Source organism: Setaria italica, chromosome V, assembly GCF_000263155.2.
Source record: "Setaria italica strain Yugu1 chromosome V, Setaria_italica_v2.0, whole genome shotgun sequence".
NCBI lineage: Eukaryota > Viridiplantae > Streptophyta > Magnoliopsida > Poales > Poaceae > Setaria > Setaria italica.
The window spans coordinates 12543700-12566218 of NC_028454.1; the positions used below are offsets into that span (position 1 = coordinate 12543700).

Consider the following 22519-nt stretch of genomic DNA (forward strand, 5'->3'; position numbering starts at 1 on the left):
ATATTGTTGTGATGCTTAGTGTATCCACTGGTCAATATTCCTTCTACTTGTCTGTCATATTCTGTATTATGATATCTTAGTATCTGAGAAATAAAAAGAGTCTATAACCTTGCATGTTAGTCAGTGCATTTTCCAAATGAAGAGAAGCCTAGCTATTTGTTCAAAGTATTGTCCCAGGTATGTACAATGTTGTTGTGATGCTTAGGTATCCACCAGTCAATATTCCTGCTACTTTTCTGTCATATTCTGCACATGATACCTTAGTCTCAGAGAAATAAAAGAGTCTACAGCATTGCATGGTAGTCAGTACATTTTTAATATGAAGCGAAGCCTAGCTATTTGTTTAAATATGGTCGGAGCATCCAGACAATAAGCACCATTGTTTTGCAGGTGAAGTGTTACATGCAACAGCTCCTCCGTGGTCTTGAGCATTGCCACAGTCGACACATTCTGCACCGTGACATTAAGGGTTCCAATCTCTTGATTGACAACCGAGGCATATTGAAGATAGCAGATTTTGGATTAGCGAGTTTCTTTGATCCTGAACAACGGCACCCTTTGACTAGTCGTGTTGTCACTCTATGGTATAGGCCACCAGAGCTTTTGCTTGGTGCCACAAATTATGGTGTTTCTGTAGATCTCTGGAGTGCTGGCTGCATTCTTGCCGAGCTATATGCAGGCAAGCCTATCATGCCTGGTAGAACAGAGGTATGGTAACAAGCTCCCCTCATTCTCAAAGCAAATGCTGAAAGAGGATTTCTTCAGATATGTTTGTTTACAAAACTAAGTTGTTCAAACTTGTCCACTGTTTCTAGGTTGAGCAGTTGCATAAAATATTTAAACTCTGTGGTTCACCGTCAGAAGACTATTGGAGGAAATCTAAACTTCCCCATGCCACCATTTTCAAACCACAACACCCGTATGCGAGGCGTGTATCAGAAACATTTAAAGAGTTTCCTGCTCCTGCTCTGGCATTAGTAGATGTTCTTCTTTCAGTAGACCCAGCAGATCGTGGAACTGCGTTTTCTGCATTGCAAAGTGAGGTATTCAATTCCCCTCTTATACTTTTTTCCAGCCGCATGAGACATTTCTGTCTTATTCTTTCAAACAGGTTATTCTTTTTTATCAGGCATGCCATTTCAATTATCATTTTGTTTGCCCCACTAGAAATATTCTAGAATTTAGAATTTGGACATATCAAAATTAACTTATCTTGTCCCTACCACAGTCTACACTCTATAATCTATGGCAATCAGGAAGTATGAATGCTCAAGTGCCATACATTTCTGTATTTTGCTTTAATTTTATTAGAATATGATGTGTAGGGCCCACTTAGTTAAAGCTTTCTCTACCCTATTTTATCCTTCTGTTAGAGTAATGTGTCCAAAAGTGGCAGTCATAGTTTTGTTCTTCTATTTCATTCTTCCTGCTTAAATAATTAACCATGAGTGTACTGTTGTTTGTAGTTTTTTACAACAAAACCATATGCTTGCAATCCTTCAAGCTTGCCAAGGTATCCCCCAAGCAAAGAGTTTGATGCAAAACGTAGGGAGGAGGAAGCTCGAAGGTAAGCACAGCCAACTTGGTGTTGCATTCTATCAACCAATAACATTCTTTTAATGAGGCCATGTTTTTTATTGTTTGCTGAGGGTAAATTACCTAAAGCATTTCACTAGGTCATGGGCACAAAACATATCTTCGTCGTGGCCCATTAAACTTGATGAACATCATTTTTTTTTCACAAGCATACGATCATATACTACTTCTGTTTCATCAGATGCATCCACTTTATTGGGAATTTCATTCACAATATGTATCTGCACCTCTTGCCATGTGTACCCATGTTGTGATGGTTGTTGCAAAGTTGAGTTACTAGAGCTGAGTCATGTAACAGGGACAGCAATTGTTTTTGATTTTGTCTTGCTGTTCACTCTCTGTGCCTAAGGTAATTGGGCAGATGTGAAGCAGAGTGAATAGGTGAATCTGCCCAATTCTCCCATTCTGTAATTCATTACCCAACATTCCATACGATCTTCTTTCTTCCCGTACCCCAACAAAATTTAAATTCATTTCCCTTTTTCCTCATGTACTAGGCTGTCAGCAATTACTGTTTTCTAGACCTGCATGACTTGTTTCATATTTTCCATTTCCTTTGCCCAGTCCATTTATGTTCTTTACATTTTAATGCTCAAAACATTGTCATCATACTGCACTGCCTTCATCTTTTACAAATCATATCATGCATTTTCCAGGCAAGGTGTCGCTGGAGGAAAGCAACATAAACATGATCCTGAAAGAAGAACTAGAGAATCAAGAGCAGTCCCTGCCCCTGATGCAAATGCAGAATTAGTGTCATCATTGCAGGTAATACTGCCATTCGTTGACACTTCCCTAAATTGTCCTTTTTCATCTTTAGCTTGGAGATTTGTGTGTATTTGTCTTATCATTTTTTTTAAAAAAAATAATTTGTCTTTTCATTCGAAACCACAAGTAACCTGTATTGCTGACATTGCGTCATGAATGTATTTAATTTCAGAAAAGGCAAGCCCAGGCTAATACCAGGAGCAGGAGTGAGATGTTTAATCCCTGCAAAGAAGACTCCGCATCTGGATTTCGAATTGAACCACCCAGGCCAACTCCTGTTACTGAGTCTTCTGAAGACTCACAGCGTGCCTACCCAACCAGAATCTTTCATTCTGGGCCTTTAGTTAATCAGAATCACCCATCAAAGGGTGGAGGTGTCAAAAATGGTGAACTTCAGGTCCCTGGTGTTGCAAACCATCCTGTGGTTGTGTCAACAAGATCGAGTCTCCGAACGGACGATAGCAGCCGGACAATGGCTGCTCAAGCTGAGGCATTTGCTCATGGGCGGAGGCTGTCTGAGTCCATCAACGAGCATTTCAGTAACAGTGGGAAGTACGATCAAGTGTTCCCAAAGAAGGATGACCGGAGCAGCAGGGTTGATGGAGCTATTGTAAGTAACACCCCCACATGAAAAGGGGAAAAAAGGGAACTTATCCTGTTTTAGCCATGGTTACTGCGTTGTTCATTAAGAACTGTATTTTATCATGCATAGTCAAACTTAAAATGTAGCTTAACAAACCCAGGTCTTAGGTCAATGAAACATGAAAGGATAAATGGCAATCAGCTGAAAGAAAAAACTGACCATGTTATGGTTTTGACAACAGGGCTATGGATCGAAGGGCAACAAGATCCACCATTCTGGGCCCCTGACCTGCCCTTCAGGCAACGTCGACGAGATGCTGAAGGAGAATGACCGGCAGATACAAGAAGTGTTCCGGAGAACGCGGGTGGAGAAGTCTAGAGCGAGGAGGGACCATGGACATCACCATGGCGGCATAAGACCTGGCGATTTCGGTGCCATCCCGGTGTTCCCTTCCAGCCGCTCCAGTTACCAGGCTGTGCAGCAGTGAGAACAGGTAAAGATGAAGGTGTGTTGGGACTTGGAATCGCCGGTGATTTCCGATTCCCTCCATTCCCCTGCTGTTTTCAGGGGGGATATGGATAAATAGCACGCTACGCTATGTACAGGGAGGAAGGACTAGCTGTGTAGTGCCTGCTCGTATTGGAGAAACTTTGAAGGAGAGAACGGGGGAGGTGATTTGTTTATTGGCGGCAACTCGAGCGTCTTTATGACGAAGTCGTGTATCATCAGGGTGGGGGTCTCCCTTTTTGAAATGTTGCTGGAATGGTAGGTGTGTTTCAGCTAAGCAATTCTCAAACCCGAATGTTCGAGGAGGCGAAATTTGGCCGCCAGAGGTTTTCGCTTAGAATAGCTGCTGCCTTGTCTTGGTCGGAAAGCACGAGTTGTCGAGTTGGTTCACCTTTTGGGGTGGAAACTGGAGCGGATGGACTTGTTGATTGGCTTCGGTTTTGGCGATTTCGTGGTGGGTATGCAGAAGAACTTTCTCATAGAGATGCTCGGCCTCGGTGATTGGGTTCTTCCTTTTCTTTACCTGCTGCTTACATAGAAGAATGAAATTGTTGTCACTGCCTCTAGAGTCTAGAATCGACTACGAACGCAGAGGTGTCCTCGTGTCGTGTCTCTGTCGTCGGCCATCGTCATTCGTCAACTGATGAATCAGCACGGGCGTCCGAGACTGGCAGGGACACGTCCGTCCCCGGCCGTCTTGCCTTGCCGCACACGAGCCGGCCTCGTTTGTACACTCGGAGAAGCTGAGGTGAGCGGTGAGCGGTGAGCTCTCAGCGCCCTCAGCGCCGGGCCGGGGCCTCCACTTGCGCACGGGTTGCGTCAGCGGCGCCGTACGCGAGACGCCGCCCCTTGACGTGCGACGGCGACCGGAGGAGGAGAGGATACAAACGCCAGCGGCCGGGCGGGGCAGTGCAATCAAACGCGCGGGCGTACGTGTCCGAGGACGGGAGGCGAAGCTTCTCCTCCGGCCCGAGTAATGGGTCCACGAGGCGGAGCCAGTGACACAGGGCGGAGGACGCCATGCGCCGCGTTTAGCAAAAGCTTAGCGCGCAAGGGTCAGAAGCGACGATGACGCGCGTGGAAAGTGGAAGAAGAAGTAAGAAGAAAGACACCGTGCCGAGGTCAGCGACGCCAGTTTTCCACTGGCGCCGGTACACGAGTCGTGGGGTGCCCGGCCGTCGTCCCGGACACATAGTACGCCAAATTCGGTCACGTGCGCTGAGTCGCGAGATAAATCTATTAAATCTAATTAATTCATGATTAGCACATATTTATTGTAGCATTACATGATCAAATCAGGACTAATTAGATTTAATAGATTCGTCTCACAAATTTATCTTCATTTATACAATTGATTTTGTAATTAACCTATATTTAATACTTCTAATTAGTATCTAAACATTCTATGTAACGTGGACTTAACTTTAGTTAACAAACCAAACGGGCTTGAATCAACGTCTCCCAACCTAGCTGACTGTGCAGTTACAGCTTGGTCGCTTGGATGGCATGGCAATCTGCAGGCCTGGCAGACAGGGGCGGACGACACGTCTCTTGTCAGGGCATTCTCAGCCAGGCAAACTCCTAGAGCAAAAGCAGGTGTCTTTCCGGGGGGAGACAGGAGGGAAAGGCTGGACAGTTTTTCTTTTTACCTGCTATGGCAATGACGATTAACAAATTTGATTATCTCGAGAGCCACAACTAGGCAAAGCAAATCTTCAGTTCGCCTCAGCAAGTACTCTACCTATTTTTATTTCCTTTGTTTATCTTTGTTCCCACAAGCAAAGCTAAGGAACTGGACTTGCAATCCCAAGTAACAATAGAATAGTAGTAGCGATGATGACAGATGCTGCAGGGATATCGTGTTGTGCCTGTGTAGTCGAAAGAGAAGCAGCGCGTGGTGTGCATGGCATCGGCATGGCGGGTTGCGTACGGAGACCTCGTGAGAGACCTGAGGCGGATCGCCGGGGAGGTTACGGCCGTGTTGCCGAGGCCGTTGCCACTTGCCGCCACTCCATATTTTTTTTTGTTTATTATTCTATTTTTCTCCCGCACACCAGCCTACCTGTATAAAAAGGTTTCGCCTTCTCGCGGCATCCCTGCAACCAACAACTGTTCTCCGAAAAACTTGCTCTCGTCGCCACCTCCTGCCCATCCTCCTCCTCCTCCTGGACTGGATCGAATCGATCCAAGCTACTTCTCTCTCTATCCCCGGCCATCCTCCTCTCTCTCTAGACTAGATCCATGCCAAGAAAACCACAGGGAATGCAAGTTGGTGAGCGTTCCGAGTAATTGCTGATGCGAGTTGATCTGCTCGTCTCTCTGTCGTCAATCTCCAGGTTGTTGGACTCTCGATCGCCGTTTGAAGTGGTCTCATCTTAAATTTGCTGCATCTTTTGAACCGGTTCTCTTGCTCTATCTCTCTCCCAGCTTACTGGTCAATAGGCAAATAGTTTCTCGATCGGAATTATCCTGGGGCCGACCGGGTCATCTTCATCTCCTATCGCAAGGTCTTTTCGGTTGCATCAGCAGCAGCGTCGTAACCAAACCGTCTTTGATCGATCCGCCCCGCAATTCAATCCCCTTTTTGACATTGGTCGTCGTCTCCCTCCTACCTACGAGTTCGTTCCTTGCATCTTCCTTGCTCCTCATCGATCGTCAGGGCTCTCCATCAAAAGGGCCGTAGCGTACGTGGGCGCGTGATCAGCCATGCAGCAGGAGCTATAGCACCCCCATCGGTTGTTCCGTAAGATCGAATCTCGCCGCTGCTCGATCGATCGTTCGGTCGGTCGCTGGTGGTGTTGCGCCGGCGGTAGATCGAGAGGGCGGCGCCAACGCCATGCAGGCGAGCGCCCGCGGCGAGCAGCACTCGCCGAGGTCGTCGGCGGCCAAGTCGCCGTCCCCCCGCGGCGTCGGCGGCGGCGGGGGCGAGCATTACTCGCCGTCGCCGTCCAAGACCCCGCGCGGCGTCGGGGCGTCCCTGAAGCTGCTGCCGAGCAGCGCGGCGTGGCTGCTGGACAGCCGGTGGGCGCTGTCCGCCGCGCTCAGCCTGCTGCTGTTCCTGGCCGTCGCGCTCGCCCTGACGTCAACCTCGTCGTCGTCGCCGTACGCCTCCGCGTCGTCCTTCTTTTCCTCCTCCGATTCCGTGGAGGCGCACGTCATCCATGCGAGCCAGCAACCGGAGGCCGCCGCCGCCGCCAACGCTTCGCCGCCGCCGCCTCCGCCCGGCGCCGGGCTGCCGCGGCTGGCGTACCTGATCTCCGGGTCGAAGGGTGACCTGGAGCGGCTGTGGCGCGCGCTGCACGCGCTGTACCACCCGCGGAACCAGTACGTGGTGCACCTGGACCGCGAGTCCCCCGTTTCGGAGCGGCTGGCGCTGGCGGCGCGCGTGGCCAACAGCACCGTGTTCCGGCGCGCCGGCAACGTCCACGTCATCCGCCGCGCCAACATGGTCACCTACCGGGGCCCCACCATGGTGGCCAACACGCTGCACGCCTGCGCCGTCCTCCTCCGACGCGGCGGCGCCTGGGACTGGTTCATCAACCTCTCCGCCTCCGACTACCCGCTCATGACGCAGGACGGTATGTACGTCGCCGTCGCCATTGTCGTCGTCGTGCGTGCTCGAGTACACACATACACACACATCACAGTCAAACCGATTCACCATTCACCTATATTATACTATACCATTAGCTTGACGCTTTCTTCTTTAGCTGACAAATTCGACCATCGATTTTTATGACTTGATTGAATTGTTTATACCTGACTAATGCAAACAAATTGACTGGTGGCAGATATCTTGCACGTGTTCTCAACGGTGCCCAGGAACACCAACTTCATCGAGCACACCGGTTACTTAGGCTGGAAGGAGTGAGTAGCTGCTTGCTTTCTCCATGGCTCTTGGCATATTTCCTGTGTCGAAACTGAAACTGAAACTGAAACTGGATGATGATGATGATGGCAGGGGTCAGAGGGGTCGGCCTCTGATCGTGGACCCTGGGCTTTACGGGTCTCGGAAGCAGGACATCTTCTGGGTCTCCCAGAAGCGTGAGCTCCCGTCGGCGTTCAAGCTCTTCACGGGTTCGGCGTGGGTGGCGCTGTCGCGCGACTTCGTGGAGTACACGGTGTGGGGTTGGGACAACCTGCCCCGGACGCTGCTCATGTACTACACCAACTTCGTCTCCTCCCCGGAGGGCTACTTCCAGACGCTGCTCTGCAACGCGCCCCGCTTCGTGCGCACCGTCGCCAACCACGACCTCCACCACATCCAGTGGGACGTCCCGCCGCGCCAGCACCCGCACGCGCTTGCCCTCGCCGACATGCCCGCCATGGTCAGCAGCGGCGCGCCGTTCGCCAGGAAGTTCCCCAGGGACGACCCCGTGCTCGACGCCATCGACGCCGACCTCCTCGGCCGCCCGCCGCGCGCCGGCCCTACTAGTGCTGGCGGCGGTAATGGCACCGTGGCGGCGGCGGCGACGACGACGCAACGGTTCGTGCCAGGAGGGTGGTGCGGCGGCGACGCGAGCTGCGGGGGCGTGGACAACGACTGGGTGCTCAGGCCGGGGCCCGGCGCCGAGAGGTTCCAGAGGCTCATGGACAGGATCGTCAGGTCCGAGGCCTTCCACAACAGGCAGTGCAAGTAGTAATACTACAGTAGATCATATATATACTTTGTGTTTCGTTGCAGGCTCATCTTCTCGATAGCTCACCTTCTGTGTACAAACAAAGCACCAACAGATTGGAACATGTAGTAGAGATCACGGATCATCATAGTATACAAACATAAACCCTAGTCGATCTAGTTTTCCGATTTCAGTCTCATGTAAGAACAGGTTGTGTGATCCTTGCATGAGACTGGTGTGTGAAGCGTCTTCTTGACCTACTGCAGCTGTCCTGATTGATTCTTTTTTAAAGGATAGACTTACAGGAATGGTATCCCCTGTCCGTATGTTTTATTGCAGCAGGACCAACCTGTTCCACATTGTCTTACAGCACAAAGAAGCTTCAGCAGCAGGGAGCATCGCTCCTGCTCAAATTCATACAGGTTCAGAACATAGCCATCTGCTACCCCTAGCATCTACTGAATGCAACTCTGAAAAATAGAAGTCAGACCTGGTAGCAGCTTGGAGCCACCAGCACCAGTAGCTCCAGCAACTCATCAGATGCTAAGATCAGTCATCAAGAGGCACAGTTATGAACTTGATTCCCCCTTACTCGTCCCGTCTTCAACTGAACTTTGAAAAAATGCAGTGATGCCAAAATAGCACAGTGCTCACTGAAACTCCCTGGAGGTTTCCACGACACATGAAAGAAAAGTTCCTCTGTTTCTGGATTCAGTTTGTGCTCTGTTCTTCGAACAGCCTAAAACCCTTCGTGGTGATGCTGAATGCTCCTGCCCCCCATGCTGAGGAGTGATGTCTATTTGATTTGATCGGCTAAAAGCAAGCTTCAGCTCTTAGTTATGGCAGGGGAACAAGTCTGCAGAGCTGATCTCCCCAGTGAAGAATGCATAAACGTACAACACCACAAAGATATTTGAGTCGAAATTTTCTCCCAGAGCTAATCCAAAGTCTCACCAAAGACAATAATACTCTGAGCATGGCCAACACTATAATTTCAGAAACAGGTATCCAAACACACCTTACCAGAATCTCACCCAAAAATAATGAATTCACCAAAATAGTATGGTCTATACTATAATCTGCGACCTCAAGGATAATGGAACCCTAGCAAAGCAGCGACCAGATGTCGCTGTCTCAGGTACCAGCATCATGATGAGAAGAACGGCAGCTGCTAATAATAGAAGGGTACAATAATTGAATTAACAATGCCCTTTCCCAAAAGACAGCCTCTGAGTCAACTCTGCATATGCTTTTCTTTTGCTATCTTCGCCTCAATTAGTGAGCATTATATAGAAAGACTAATAATGATGCTCTATTTTTCCAAACGATGCTATAGTGTCATAAGCATAACCTGCAGGTAAATTTAACAAGGGGCCATACCGAGTGCAAAAGGCACGATCATATACAGCTATGAGCTATTGTAAAATCTATATTCAAAGACCACTGGATAAACTCCTGCAAGCATCCTAGAAAACAGGTTCCTTGAATCAAGGATCCTTTCTTTTCCAAAGCACAAAAAGATAAAACTTAAGCTAAGCTACTACTGAGCATACCCAACCGGATAAAACTACGGCTGCAAAGATGCTACAAGATCTCGGGTACTCAGTTGCTCTGCGCTGGTTTCAGTTTCTGAATCCACTGCAGGAGACGCTTCTTGGGATCCTGGCAGGTGCCACTCTTCGGTATGTCGAGGCAGCCGCCCTGCGAGAGAGTGGAATGGAACTGTTCCAGGACTTTCACAATCTGCCAGAAATCGGGCCTCTTGTCAGGCTGCAATGCGCAGCACTGCTCAATCAGGGGTCTGAGAGCCGATGGACATTTTGGAGGAATTGTTGGCCTCAAGTTCTGGAAAAAAAATCAGTCATGTGAGAAATGCATACGCTTCAACAGTCATTGTGCCAAGAAATTCTCTTTAGTTGTTGTACTCAAAGCAGGAAAGAAATCATTACCCTATTGGCGACGGCATAAGCCACCTGGAAAGGGGTCAGGTTCTCGTAAGGAATTCTCCCAGACACCATTTCCCACAGGAGCAACCCAAAGCTGTAGACATCCACCTTTCGGTTGTATGCCTTTTGCTTGATCATCTCAGGAGCCATCCACCTGTAAGTGCCCTCATCATCCACTAGCACATCACATAAAGTCTCCTCACAGGCGATACCAAAATCAGCAATCTTCACACAGAAGTTGTCATCAAAGAGAATGTTTTCAGGCTTAATGTCGCGGTGAACAATCCCTTGAGAGTGTATGTACTCCAAACCACGGGCAACATCGAGAGCAATGGATATGATCTTCTCCAGAGGGATGGGGTGGTTCTCAGTGCTGTTTAGGTATGACCTTAAGGAGCCTCCAGGAAGGAACTCGGTAATAATGTAAAAAACTGGTCGGCATTTATAGGCTGCCACAAGCTGCATTAACAGAAAACTGATCAGAGAAGGGTAGTTGCATAACAAAGCAAATCAACTCTGCATGCATGTGAAAGGCGTAATCGTAAGCTCAACTCATTACAAACAATCAACCATAAACATACTCATAAATATTCTAAGCACTAGAGTACACTACAACAGTAAGATCAGTTCTGATGTTCCTAAGAATACACCAAATATGATCAATTTAATGTTCCTAAGAGCGGTAACATCAGCTTAAGTTGTTTCTGAAATAGTGTGAACAACTTGACAAGCCATTATCAGCAGCACTAACTTAAACTGGTCAGATTAAAATGGTCACGATAAGATAAAAAGTAAAACCAACACACACGCACTTGCACGTATATGTATTAGGAGATATAAGTTAAGACTATGCAGCAACTGAGCTACCAACAAAAGGCTGACCACACATATTCATGTTAATGGTTACCTTGATTACATTCTTGTGGTAAAGGTGAGATAGTGAATTTATCTCACTGTTATACTGCTTCTCAAGTTTTGCAGCCATCTTCCCATTGTCGTCATCATCAGGTTGTCGGATAAATTTAATTGCAACTGGTTTATCATCATAGACGCCCCTGTACAGCCGGCTATATGCCCCACTAGCAAACCTGTGCCCAACGAGCAGCTTGGATGGATCGAGTGTCCAATCGACTGCAGTTTGCACCGCCTGATTCATTCTAACCATTTGGGCCCTCCGATCATCAGCAGGGTTGACTGCACTGACCCTCCTTCCACCACTGTATTTCCTTGCCCAAGAATTGTCCTTTTGAGACTTGTGCTTACCAGATACCACTGGAGTTGAGCACCAATCAGGACTTTTACCCATATCAGACACCTGCCTAGCAAATGATTTTCCATATATGCTCTTTTCGGATCCTCTTCGCTGTGGAGGAGGGCTTGAAAACCTCTGGCTGCTAGACTTTGCTTCCCTGAACACTTCAGAAGGCGCAATACTAGGAAGGGGGGACTTCGATCTCGGTCGCTGCTGGGGTCCATAAGCCTTTTGCGGACTAGAGCTTTGGTTTGAGGGAGCCTTGTTCAAGTAACTGAGGAGCATCATTGAACTTGGGCTCTTGACCAGGCTCCTGGCTCTTGGACCCCGGCAGTTCTCTGAGTTCATTGGAGGGCTTGAAGGAATCTCCAAAGTCGCCCTCTTCGGTTTGTTGGACTTGTCCCTATCAAGCTGAAGCGAAGATCGGACTAGAGGCAAGCTATCACAGTGCTTAAGTGCAGTCCCTGTACCTTCATCATCCCGATGAACGGGCATCGACACAGACTTCCCCATACTCACAAACTTCTGCAGTTTCCGCTCAACATCCTTGCCAAGTGGAGCGAAAGGTACCACCACATCCTTGCCAACCGGAGCAACAGGTACCCTTCGAGGATCCACTCTTGTGTAGACAGTGTGGGAGAACTTGGTCCTCCTAAGCCATGAGTTCTGCTCCTCCATAACGACAAAATAAGGAAGCCAAGAAACACTGCCACAAGTGATCAGATTCCAACTTTGGAAGTCTGGATCCATAGAAACCACATGTTGAAGTGGAATTTTGAGGAGAAAAAGAATCTGTCACTGGAAACACCAACAAAAAGCCATCAAACCAGGAATCGCGGGGGCGATTCCTTGGCCCATTTACAGTCGAATTCTTGCAACAAGTTGTGTATCATACAGGTAATCTACAAGGGCCCGGAGCTTGCCAAGTACAGGCAAATGGATCCTAGAATTTGCAGAGCTTGTTGGAGGAGGCAGTCACATAGAGGGTTCCCCAAGAATCCTAAAATACAACAAGAGGGAGGCACAATTGTAAACTGAACCGGTTGAGCAACAGCAACTATTATATTGGCAATTATTGTAATAGAAACATGTCTAGTTCAATGAACAGAGCCAAAGCAAGTATCCAATATTTGGTTGGAAAAAATACACACACAGGACTTGACCCTTTCTAATGGCACTGTGAAAAAAAAACATGCATGAAAAGGGGTGCAAACGCACGGTTTTTGACAAATGCATTCGTTGAACCATGAGAAACTGCGAGAGCTAGGACGACCAGATAAAGCAGGACATCTGAACATCAGTTGGATTTGTCTGTGGTTGACCAATTGCTAGACGGCGTACAGATCTATCATTGTCAGGTTAGTGACTTTTCATGGGACGACACATCAAACAGTGAGCAATTCTTGCGGGAAATTCTTGAGTTAAACGCAAATGCCAAACAAAGAACAACTTATCCAAAAGTAACGTTCAATTATGAGATCGTGACTTCTCTTCTTTCTACAAAAGAAGGACAGCGAAAAAGATTGTGACTTCCTCTAAAATCATAACCATCAGGCAAACACGTCTTATGTAAAATCATGAGGCAATTTTAAAATATTTCAATCCGGCAGCAAATGCAAACCTCGAACAGGGTTGCGGATCGAAACTCAAGGCGTGTAAACACGATTGCCCCCAAGGAAACCAATCCAAAACATAAAGGTAAAAACTTTAACAACAACAGAAAAGATCAGTCACGAACAGCAAATCCGCAATCAAATAGCTTGCCTTTTCAGCGGAAAATCGATCAAAAACTCAAGAAGAACTAAACTGTTATATAGAACACTGATCGGAGCAGAAACCTCCGGACTATCCCCACAAACAAATAAAAGTCTTTACGCCCACAAAGATAGGACGAGAAAGAAACTAACCTTCCAGGGATTGCGGCGGATAAAGCACGCCGGAAAACCGGATCAAAATGCCAGCTTCCACACCGCTGTTGCCGCTCGAGGTAGGCGCGCAGCAACCAGAGCAGAAGAAGTGGATCGAAGAGGACAGGAGGAGCCGGTGGGGCGGGGATATCAAGAGCGCATTGAGGGCGCGCACCAGAAAAGGGCCCGTGCCGCCGTGCGTACTGCACACCCTGTAACGCGGCCTCGTGCCGGTGGGATATACAGGCTCCCTCCCAACTCCACTGCTCCTCCTCCTGGTCCAAGCTCTCTTCTGTTCTACCGATCTCTAACGCCTTGGAGGGTTTCGTTGACAATATTGGGAGGCGCAGGGGCTCGTACCTGAACGGGGGAGAAGAACTGAAGAGGAGGAGGAGGAGATGGGATTACGCAAGGGCGGCGCAGGCTACAAATCCAGGGAGCCGCGGATTTTTCCTCTCTTGTTGGGGGTAGTCTGGACAAATAGAGATAGCTTTGTGTCTTTCTGCAAATACGGAAAGACTGGAGGTGAGGGTATTGACGTAAATGCGTAAAATGTTCAGGGTGGAATGTGAATAGAGATTGCAGAGGAGTCAACGTCTCGCTGCAAACCGCAGAGGCAGCCAAGGGGAGGGGATTTGTGGTGGAGTGTAGGGCAGGGGTGGCGAGAGAGGGACTTCAGAATTGGGGAATGTCAAGCTTTTTTCTCACATAAAAAGTGGTTAGGGTTTTTTTAGTCCTCGTGACCTCTCCTTTTCGACATTCTTTGCGTCTATTATTGGTGCTATTGGTAGGGATCCTCCATGGCAAAGGATTTAGTACATCACCCTTCGTTGTTGTCTCTTCTACCATGTTATCTTCTTTTATCTCGTTTTGTTTGAGTTTTTCTATTAAAAAAGTTATCAGCTTTTTCATAAAGGTACCAGTATCGGTTTGCATTGACTTGCAAGTAATTTATTTTGTATGTTGCTCAAGCTTTTGCATCCTAAAGATAATTTGACCTGCGAGACAGAGACATGATAAAAGGAATGTCCAAATACACTGAATTAGCAAACAACTTTAGGAAGATGGTACAATCGATTAAAATAAGAATTTTAGTCTACAGCTTTACGGATCATGATCACATCTTCCTACAGTACTTCCTAAAATACATGTACTTCAACCATATCACACTATGCTCTTAAAACATTAATGGCTAGTATCATACAAAATGTGAGGCGGCGAATATGTCAGTAATGACGTTGAGAACTAGGAAGCTCTGGATCAAAGGGATGCGAATACACGTGATGAGGAAAGGAGATTGAGGATGGTGTTGATACTGGCTAATAATGGTGACAAATCCACAATAAAATGTTGACGCGAAGAATACCCAAAAAAAGAGGATAGCCACAGTTAATCCCACAGATGTAGAAGAAATGAGGTATTTAACATATTAAATTATGAAAGTAAATTGATCAATCTAGGACCAAAAAAATATTCTTTGGAGTACACGATCATCATAGTAGGAGCTTGTGCCAAATCTGTGGTCACACATGTAGACTTTTCTAACTAATGAAAACACAAACAACAAATATATGATAACGCTAACGCAGATGATTACGTGTAGCATACAAGAGAGAGTGTTGAATAGTAGCATACAATATTCTACGAAATAACATAGCATAACTATTGAGAATATATTGTACTACTTTGACCCAATCCCAATCGCATCTCAGACTAGGTCTAACTAATTGCGCAATCACATGCTCAATTTTAGGGATGCCAAAACTGTTGGACCTGGGGATCACTCAGCCCAAAGATTCCTGCTGCACCGTTCACACCTCAAAGTCCATGCCACGGAAGATCCCCAGCTCATACATTTGCCTTTAGCTTTCTTTATCTGCCCAGGCATTTTTCTATGGCCTGCCCGGCCTTGCCTCACCTCCAATGGGACCTGGGCGCGTGGCAATTGGCATCATTTCGAGACGAAAGGAGAACAAGGAAGCAAACACTGCCGCCGCTGTTTGTCTATTTCGTATGTGCCTCCCAGTCCGTGGCCACTACTGGGGCAGGCAGTGCCAAAAGGCTGATAGATCCTGAAGAATTGACAGTTTCAGAAATGGACAAGTGACAAATTCAGAGACAGAAATGGTTGTGGCACTGCCATTTGAGGTTCAGAAGTGTTTATTGAAATTGTTTTCACATGTTTCCATGACGTGAAATTGTCTGGTAGGAAGCTTTGGTGTGTAAATCTAGGAATTCTCGCAATAACCTAGTCCAAGATTTCATCATGAAGAAATAACCGAGCTTAAAAAATAATTTGAAGCATGAAAGCCCCCAAATGGAAATTTCTGCATTCCCATGGCTCATGTATTGATTCATATCTTGACCACAGGGTCACCTCTTTCCATGCATGCAACTCAGTCTCAGTGCGTAATTGTTATCAAAACTAAGAATTAGATAACTGTGCCAGCAGAGTGTCGTGGGGTTGAAACTCCTCTTACATCTAATGAAACTCTCCTCTTAAATGACCTTGCCAAGTTAACAAATTGCTGATGTGGTATAAAATTTAATGCCTATAAAACTCCACCGAAACTAGCCTTAGGCTCAAGGTGGAAATTATCTTTAAAATAGGTCCTTGTTCAATTGCTTTGGCGAACAAGTCTGATCAAGATTTGACCAGCGTGGCACACATATCTGACATCTACATCTAGCTACAAGTACTCTTATAGCATCCTTATGCATGAAACCAAATGCGTCTTCACTTGAGTAACCAGTGATGATAGGACGATCCAAAACCAATTAGCTACAATCCCGTATCATCTTTTTTTTTTAAAACCTACTATCATATCATTTCATCCATTCACCGAGAGAAAGCCGTCCAACTGAAGATCGGATCACTAAAATCATTCTACGAGGTCAAACGTGTTACTCTGCAAATAACTTTATAAAAATAGAAAGATCTCCATCAACCAAAGACTAGTTAATCATTTGTGAGAAAGCCGGTTATTATTAATATACCGGACGGAACTTGGGATCCGACATGAAACGCACATTTCGATAAAATTACATTATCGTACCGTGGGGGGAGAAGAAACGGAGCACCCACGGTCGCCGTCATCGTGGACCGAATCACCGACCGATGACCGATCCCTTGGTTGACTCACGGCCGGCTGACTTGTGGCCGGGTGGTCAAATGTACCGCAGCGTCCATTTCTCTTTTTACCGTACAGGCGTGCACGAGAGGGGGCAAAAAAAAATCTTTCAGTCTTGTCTGCCAAACGAAATAACGTGACATGTTACCCACGCTTTCAGTATTAGTTTTTTGTGAGTTGTTTTCGATTGAAAAGTTATTGTTGGATCCACGGGCCTAGGCCCACTGCGTTGTTGCGTTGATGATGGGCCATGGCCTACTAATATGGCCAGTCCACTTGGACATCCAGGCCCATTCTGGTACTCTTCTCAGCCATGTTCCATCCAATTGGGCCAGTCATCATCTTTGTGTTCGTTCTCCCGTATCAGGGCTGCTGCTGCTGCTGCTGGGCTGAAAAAAACCATTTTGATGATGAGATTATGCTGGTGCTCCAAAATCCAAATCCCCAACCAATCAGTGAGCGGAGCAATTATTCAGGCATGCGAACTGTTGCTGCCGACGCATCACTGTCGCAGAGGAGGCTCCCCTCCATCAGTCCGCTGCTGGTCCTGCAGGATCATGCGCCATGGCAAGTGCGTGTGGGGGCAAGCTGTGCCCGGTGGCCGCCGCCCGCCCTCCCGGCTGGAGCTCGCGAGATCGATGCGAGGGTCACATGGCCATGGCGTGGTACTTGCGCTCGCGAGCCCCAGCCGGGAGGGCGGGCGGCGGCCACCGGGCACAGCTTGCCCCCACACGCACTTGCCATGGCGCATGATCCTGCAGGACCAGCAGCGGACTGATGGAGGGGAGCCTCATCTGCGACAGTGATGCGTCGGCAGCAACAGTTAGCATGCCTGAATCCTCTCATCTCAGTATCTCAACATCTCATCACGCAAAATGGGATGAAAAGCTACTGTATTCCGTAGTAATTTCGCAACAAATTCCTACTCCGAATCCTTATGTTCCAAACAGGCGTATTTACACGTGGGGCCTCGAATCAAAACTTTGTGGTAGCTGTCTGTCCTCCATGCGTTGACCCCGTCCTTTTTCCGCTATCTGTATCGTGCAGGTCAACCACTGGTTATTAGGCGCGAGAGCACACAGTGAGATCCTCGCACTCGCAGCAAACACAGCTTATCCCCGTGGCATGGCATCTCTACCTAACATTTTTTTTTCTCTGCTCTCGAGCTTACCTTATTCTTTACATGTCAGTGTAGCAACACTGTCAGGTACTACATGATCACATATTCACATATATAAAAATATGCATATATATATATATATATATTATTTATGAATCTCCTGGCCGGCCGTGTTCTTCATCTTGGCTGTGGGTGCGTGCTGACATGGGCGAGATTCCGAAACATCCGCGGAAGGCAGGCAGCAGCAGCAGCAGCTTTGAACAACCTGCTGCCCCGGTTGCATGCATCAGCACGCAGCACACTGCGGCCTCAAGAACAAGGATTGAGGTGCTGCGTGGAAGCTTTGGTGCGTCCCTGCTCCCCACTCCTTTTTTGCCGGATCGGATGCCGAAATGTTAGTTTAATCAGGCAGACGTCGTCCGCACTGCCCTCTGCCCTGCCTAATCTCGCAATGATTTGGAATTTTGGATCCTTAGTTCTTGCCTCTCATACTTTTCAACAACAACAAAAAAAAAAGTTCTTTGCCTCTCACATTGACAGTTCAGTAGTTTGTATAACGAAAAAAGACCTGCTTTCGGCAGTTAAATTCATCCTAGTAGATGCCAACATAATTTTTTCTATATCAAGATATGCATGATATATAGTCGATGTCTGGTTGGTTTGGTTTGATTTGATTCAGTTCGAGTGGAGCAGCCGGCTATTATTGCAAATCTCACTCGATCGAAATGCTGTTTATTTTAAGCTGTAGATATTTTTGTCCTGCTTTTTGGACAGTATCAGAGCACTTCTTCGGTTCTTCCCTACTAGTATTTCTATCTTGTCCAGGGGAATGGAAATAACTGAACAATACATTTTTTTTTTACTCTCAGTACGTTTTACCATCATGATGGCAACAACGGCTCGATCGATGTTGCGATTCCGACCAATTTAATGGGTACATTTGATACCATCACGTAGCTTTTATGTGATGACTGACCGGTACACAGCATGGTACACAATAGTACGTACGTATCCGGAATTCAAATCAACATGCCACTACGTAGCAGTTAGCACGCCCTTTTATTTGTCGAAAAATGCGCACGATTTGAACAAACTTTGTGAAAAAAAAGGAGCTGTACTTTGTATTCTACGCTGCAGCATAGGGAGTTCGAATTTGAGATGCAACGCGGCGGCAGTACTTTGTATTCATGTGATGCGCGCGCCCGCTGTAAAAGCGAACGCCATGCAAAGCTGACGGCGGCGTCGCGTCGGCGATGTGACGGCGTCGGCTTTCGCTGTGCACGCGCGCTGCTAACTGCAGCCAGCGTGCCGCCGTCACCCGTCAGCCCTGAAACCGAGTCATCCTGCAGTAACTTTTGCGCGTGAGTGAAAAAGTAACCCACCGAATCCTTGTTTACAGCGTGTGGGATAGTCAGCACTGTAGTCAGCGTGTGCCATGGTCCGTTATTTTTCATGCGGGCCTGGTCAGTCACGACGACTCCATCGTGCCATACCGACCCACAGGCCTCACCGGCGGTCCAAGCACGAGCCCATAAGATCTTTTTCATGCAGGGTCGACCCGAACAGCCCGACCATTTTGACGTGCCATGCCGGCTCGCATCCCATTAAGAGAAAAAACACTTCACCAAGTGACAGCTCCATAGACTCGGGGTTCTCAATGGGACTGCCTTTCCGCAACTCTCGGCCCAACAAGAGGCACAACGACAATGCACGCCGGGGTCAGCCTAGATATGCAACGCCAGACCGAGACCTCTATCCGGCCACCGACTGGCGCCTCCGACCAGGAGGCCTGGTTGGGGCCAGGACCAAAGTCCGACCCCAATCAAGCTCCCCCGACTGGGGATATACCGAACCGACTCCCACCGCTCTCCTGACTGACATGGTAGGCACCGATCGGGACGACCGACCGGGGACGTATAGGCCCGGGAAGTAGGTGAAATGGATAAGGAAAGGCACTCATGTCAACTACCGTATAGAAGATCGTACCCCGCCACGCCCTATGCACACACCGCACAGTGCCGTCGTGCCATGTCAGGCAGACATTGTGCTACTTGCCCGCCACAACGGAGCTTGAATAGGGATGGAGGGCGATGGCCATACCGTACTCGATGATGTGGGCAACGACAAGACTAGGCAATGCCCGTACACACTCTCTATCTCTCTCTGACTTGTAAGGCTGTCTGTCCCCTTGAACTAAAAAAGGGACGGGTCCCTCCACATCTGGATAGGCGAGACACATGAGAGATCGCACGAGATCACACACGAAGCACATCAGAAACCCGTTGACTCTCTCCAGCACATAGCGAATGATTCAAGCCCACCGTCACTCTCTTCCACTCGGATTAGAGCACGACCGGGTCTCAAACACCCCCTTCTCATTCCTTACTCGTTTGTATCCCCACTGCAAACTTCGAGCACCTGGGCTATGGGCTCAGGAATACAGTCGACCGATCGACCCCGAACTGGACGTAGGACCCATTACTCGAACCAGTATAAATCCTGTGTCATTGTGTGCTTGGCCATATCCGATCTAACGTGCGGCAAAACTAATAACATTTACTTGTCGGCCAGATTCCGCACCGACACCAAGTCAATCAATCAACACTGATTCACAATCTTAGACTTTGAAGTTCATCAAACATTCAAAATTTCAAGTTTATCACAGATCACACATTCATCACAGATCACACAGAAATTCATAATAAATATAGATAGAGTTGTTAACACTTCATCTATGTGATCAAGTGTTGGCGGCCTCATTAAAAACCTTCCTAGGTAAAAACTCACCCTTGTGAGAAAATCCTAGGAAGGGAAAAGGAGTACAACCAGCTCAAGTTCAATGTTCAAGTTGAATTCAACATTACAGACACACACACAGACATAGAAGTATAGAACAAGAACACCAACAGGCAGTCAGGCAACAGTCCAACGGAACAGGGTTCACTTGCTCCTGGGGCAGGCCTAGAGGTGCAAGAAGGAAAAGTGTTAGCAATTGAACAAAGTGTTTAGCAATTGGAGTTGAAGAATAGTTAAGAATTGACTTATTGACTAGTTTGGCCTTCATTTTGGTCTGGGTAGGGGCTTCTGTATATTTCCTCCAGTTCATTGATCTTCTTCTCAATATCATATTGTGCCCTTGCATCTCCCAACTCCCAATCCTTGAGGCAGGTCAACATCTCCACCGTCTTCGGCAACAACCACCGGCGCCGCTCCTCGATCACCCTACCAGTAAGACTAAAATAAGATTTCAAAGAAACAGTGGAAATTGGAACAGATATCACATCTTTAGCTAGTATGGACATAATAGGATAGGATAGCTTGTGCTCATACCACAAGCTAAGTATGTTGAAATCATCCTCATAGTAAGTAATAGTGTCACTGTCCAAGAAGGATGACAACTCAGAAGCAGGAAATATAGGAGGTGTAGATGAAAGAACAGGAGAACCACCTAAACCAGATGGAGTACCAAAGATCTTACCCCCATGCGGTTCTTTTCTTACCAGTACCAGCTGTAGTTTGAGAGGGCCTGTGCATCCTAACTACACCAAATTTGTTTTCATACTTGTTAAACAACTTATATAATTCAGTTCTTACCTCAATGAAGTAACAAGAGTAATCAACACCAATTGCCTAAGAAAGAAGCTAAAGAACATTATGAAAACCTCTCATCTTGGCTCTAGGATCCAAAATGAATGCAAAGGAATATAATAGAGGTATGTTCTACCAATACTTGAGAAACTTGAGCTTCATGGGAACAACAATGTTTCTGAGCAGTGGATCAGTCTCTTGGCCATGCAAATGACCAGCAATCTCAATAATATGATGCAACATCATACGACTCATTGGATAGTAAACACCAGAAAAAGCAACAGTGAAATCATAAAATATTTCAAGGAACCGCAAAATTTTCTCAGCAATTATTTAATGGCTTTCGGTCAGTAGTGGTTAGCCATTGTGCAAACCATAATGAGCAGAAATAAAGACAGAAAAGACAGTCTTATATGGTAGTAGATGTTTGAGCATGAGACATTTAGAATTCCATATCACATCTATATCTAAACCAAACTTACGAGGGCATACCCCCTTGACAATGCAGAAGTTATGGAAAACTGCAATGCGTTGGTTAGAAGAGTTCCAAAAAGAGATTGCAGTCCTAAAGCCTCAAGATAAGACTTGATCCTCTTCAAACCAGACTTGACTATGAGGTTGATAATATGACATGCACAGCGTTGATGCAAAAGACCAACAAGTGCTTTATCAGAATCAGAATCAAGAGGTTCAGGATCTGGACCAAGATAACCAAAAAATTTGGGAATGAGTGTGGCCATGGCAAAAGTGTTAGCAAAAGCATTATCAAGTGTCACAGAGGAAATCTTATCCTCTAAACCAAATTCAGAAACTACTTGTTCAATACGTTCAGCAATGTTAACACCAGAATACGAGCAATCAATCAACCGAAGAGCCATGACTCTCTTCTCTAATTCCCAATCAACAGAAACAAAATGTGCAACAACACTAAGGTAGTCTTTCTTAGTATTGCCAGACCAAATATCAGAAGTAAGATAGACAGAAGAAACAGAAGACTTCAAAGTTTCAACCAGAGAAACATGACGCTCAGCAAAGTACTTGGTAAGATCACTAGAAGTCGTCTTCCTAGAAACTTTAGCAAAACGAGGGTTATGAGCACGCTGGATGTACTCCTCAAATACCTTTGACTCACCAAAGCCCAGGGGTAGATCAAGTCTTGCAATCAAACGGCACAATTCCTTACGAGCAAGATCAGACTTGTATTTCCAATTACTAATTGAACCATCAGAATTGAATTGAAGTTGCGACTGAACAAGAGAAGAATGGTTTTGTTTAGCCAAGCATATCTTCTGGTGCCGGAGCAAATGGCTAGTACCAGCACATGATCGGCCTGTAAGAATGTGAGAACAATGACGGGACTTGGCAGCATACCTCACCTGCTTCCCGTTAGCGCCTTCATGGAACAACTCCTCAAAGTCGTTCCATGCAGCATATCGCCACTTCCCGTTGCGGACACTGGTGCCCATTGAGGTAGTCAGTGTAGAAGCTGGGCAGAACCTCCG

General features: G+C 47.0%; 3 protein-coding genes across 3 annotated transcripts; 2 read left to right on the forward strand and 1 right to left on the reverse strand.

Annotated features, from left to right (window-relative positions):
* Nucleotides 1–390: 390 nt before the first annotated feature.
* Nucleotides 391–3796, forward strand: LOC101773280 (probable serine/threonine-protein kinase At1g09600; the record flags this gene model as incomplete). Its single annotated transcript, XM_022827131.1, is given in 6 exon segments — nucleotides 391–708; nucleotides 816–1043; nucleotides 1467–1567; nucleotides 2253–2364; nucleotides 2537–2974; nucleotides 3189–3796. Coding segments are annotated over 6 exon segments (1443 nt in total), but the record flags the coding sequence as incomplete, so codon positions are not given.
* Nucleotides 3797–5567: 1771 nt separating this feature from the next.
* LOC101780553 (beta-glucuronosyltransferase GlcAT14B) lies at nucleotides 5568–8381 on the forward strand. The gene is made up of 3 exons (XM_012846162.2): nucleotides 5568–7032; nucleotides 7246–7321; nucleotides 7416–8381. The coding sequence occupies exons 1-3, from the start codon at nucleotides 6291–6293 to the stop codon at nucleotides 8092–8094; spliced, it is 1497 nt and encodes a 498-aa protein (XP_012701616.1). The 5' UTR covers nucleotides 5568–6290; the 3' UTR covers nucleotides 8095–8381.
* A 982-nt stretch (nucleotides 8382–9363) lies between these two features.
* LOC101780956 (probable serine/threonine-protein kinase DDB_G0267514) lies at nucleotides 9364–13657 on the reverse strand. The gene is made up of 4 exons (XM_004968496.4): nucleotides 13179–13657; nucleotides 10927–12271; nucleotides 10023–10478; nucleotides 9364–9918 (listed from the first exon to the last, which is right to left on the reverse strand). The coding sequence occupies exons 2-4, from the start codon at nucleotides 12019–12021 to the stop codon at nucleotides 9676–9678; spliced, it is 1794 nt and encodes a 597-aa protein (XP_004968553.1). The 5' UTR covers nucleotides 12022–12271; nucleotides 13179–13657; the 3' UTR covers nucleotides 9364–9675.
* Between the last annotated feature and the right edge of the window lie 8862 nt (nucleotides 13658–22519).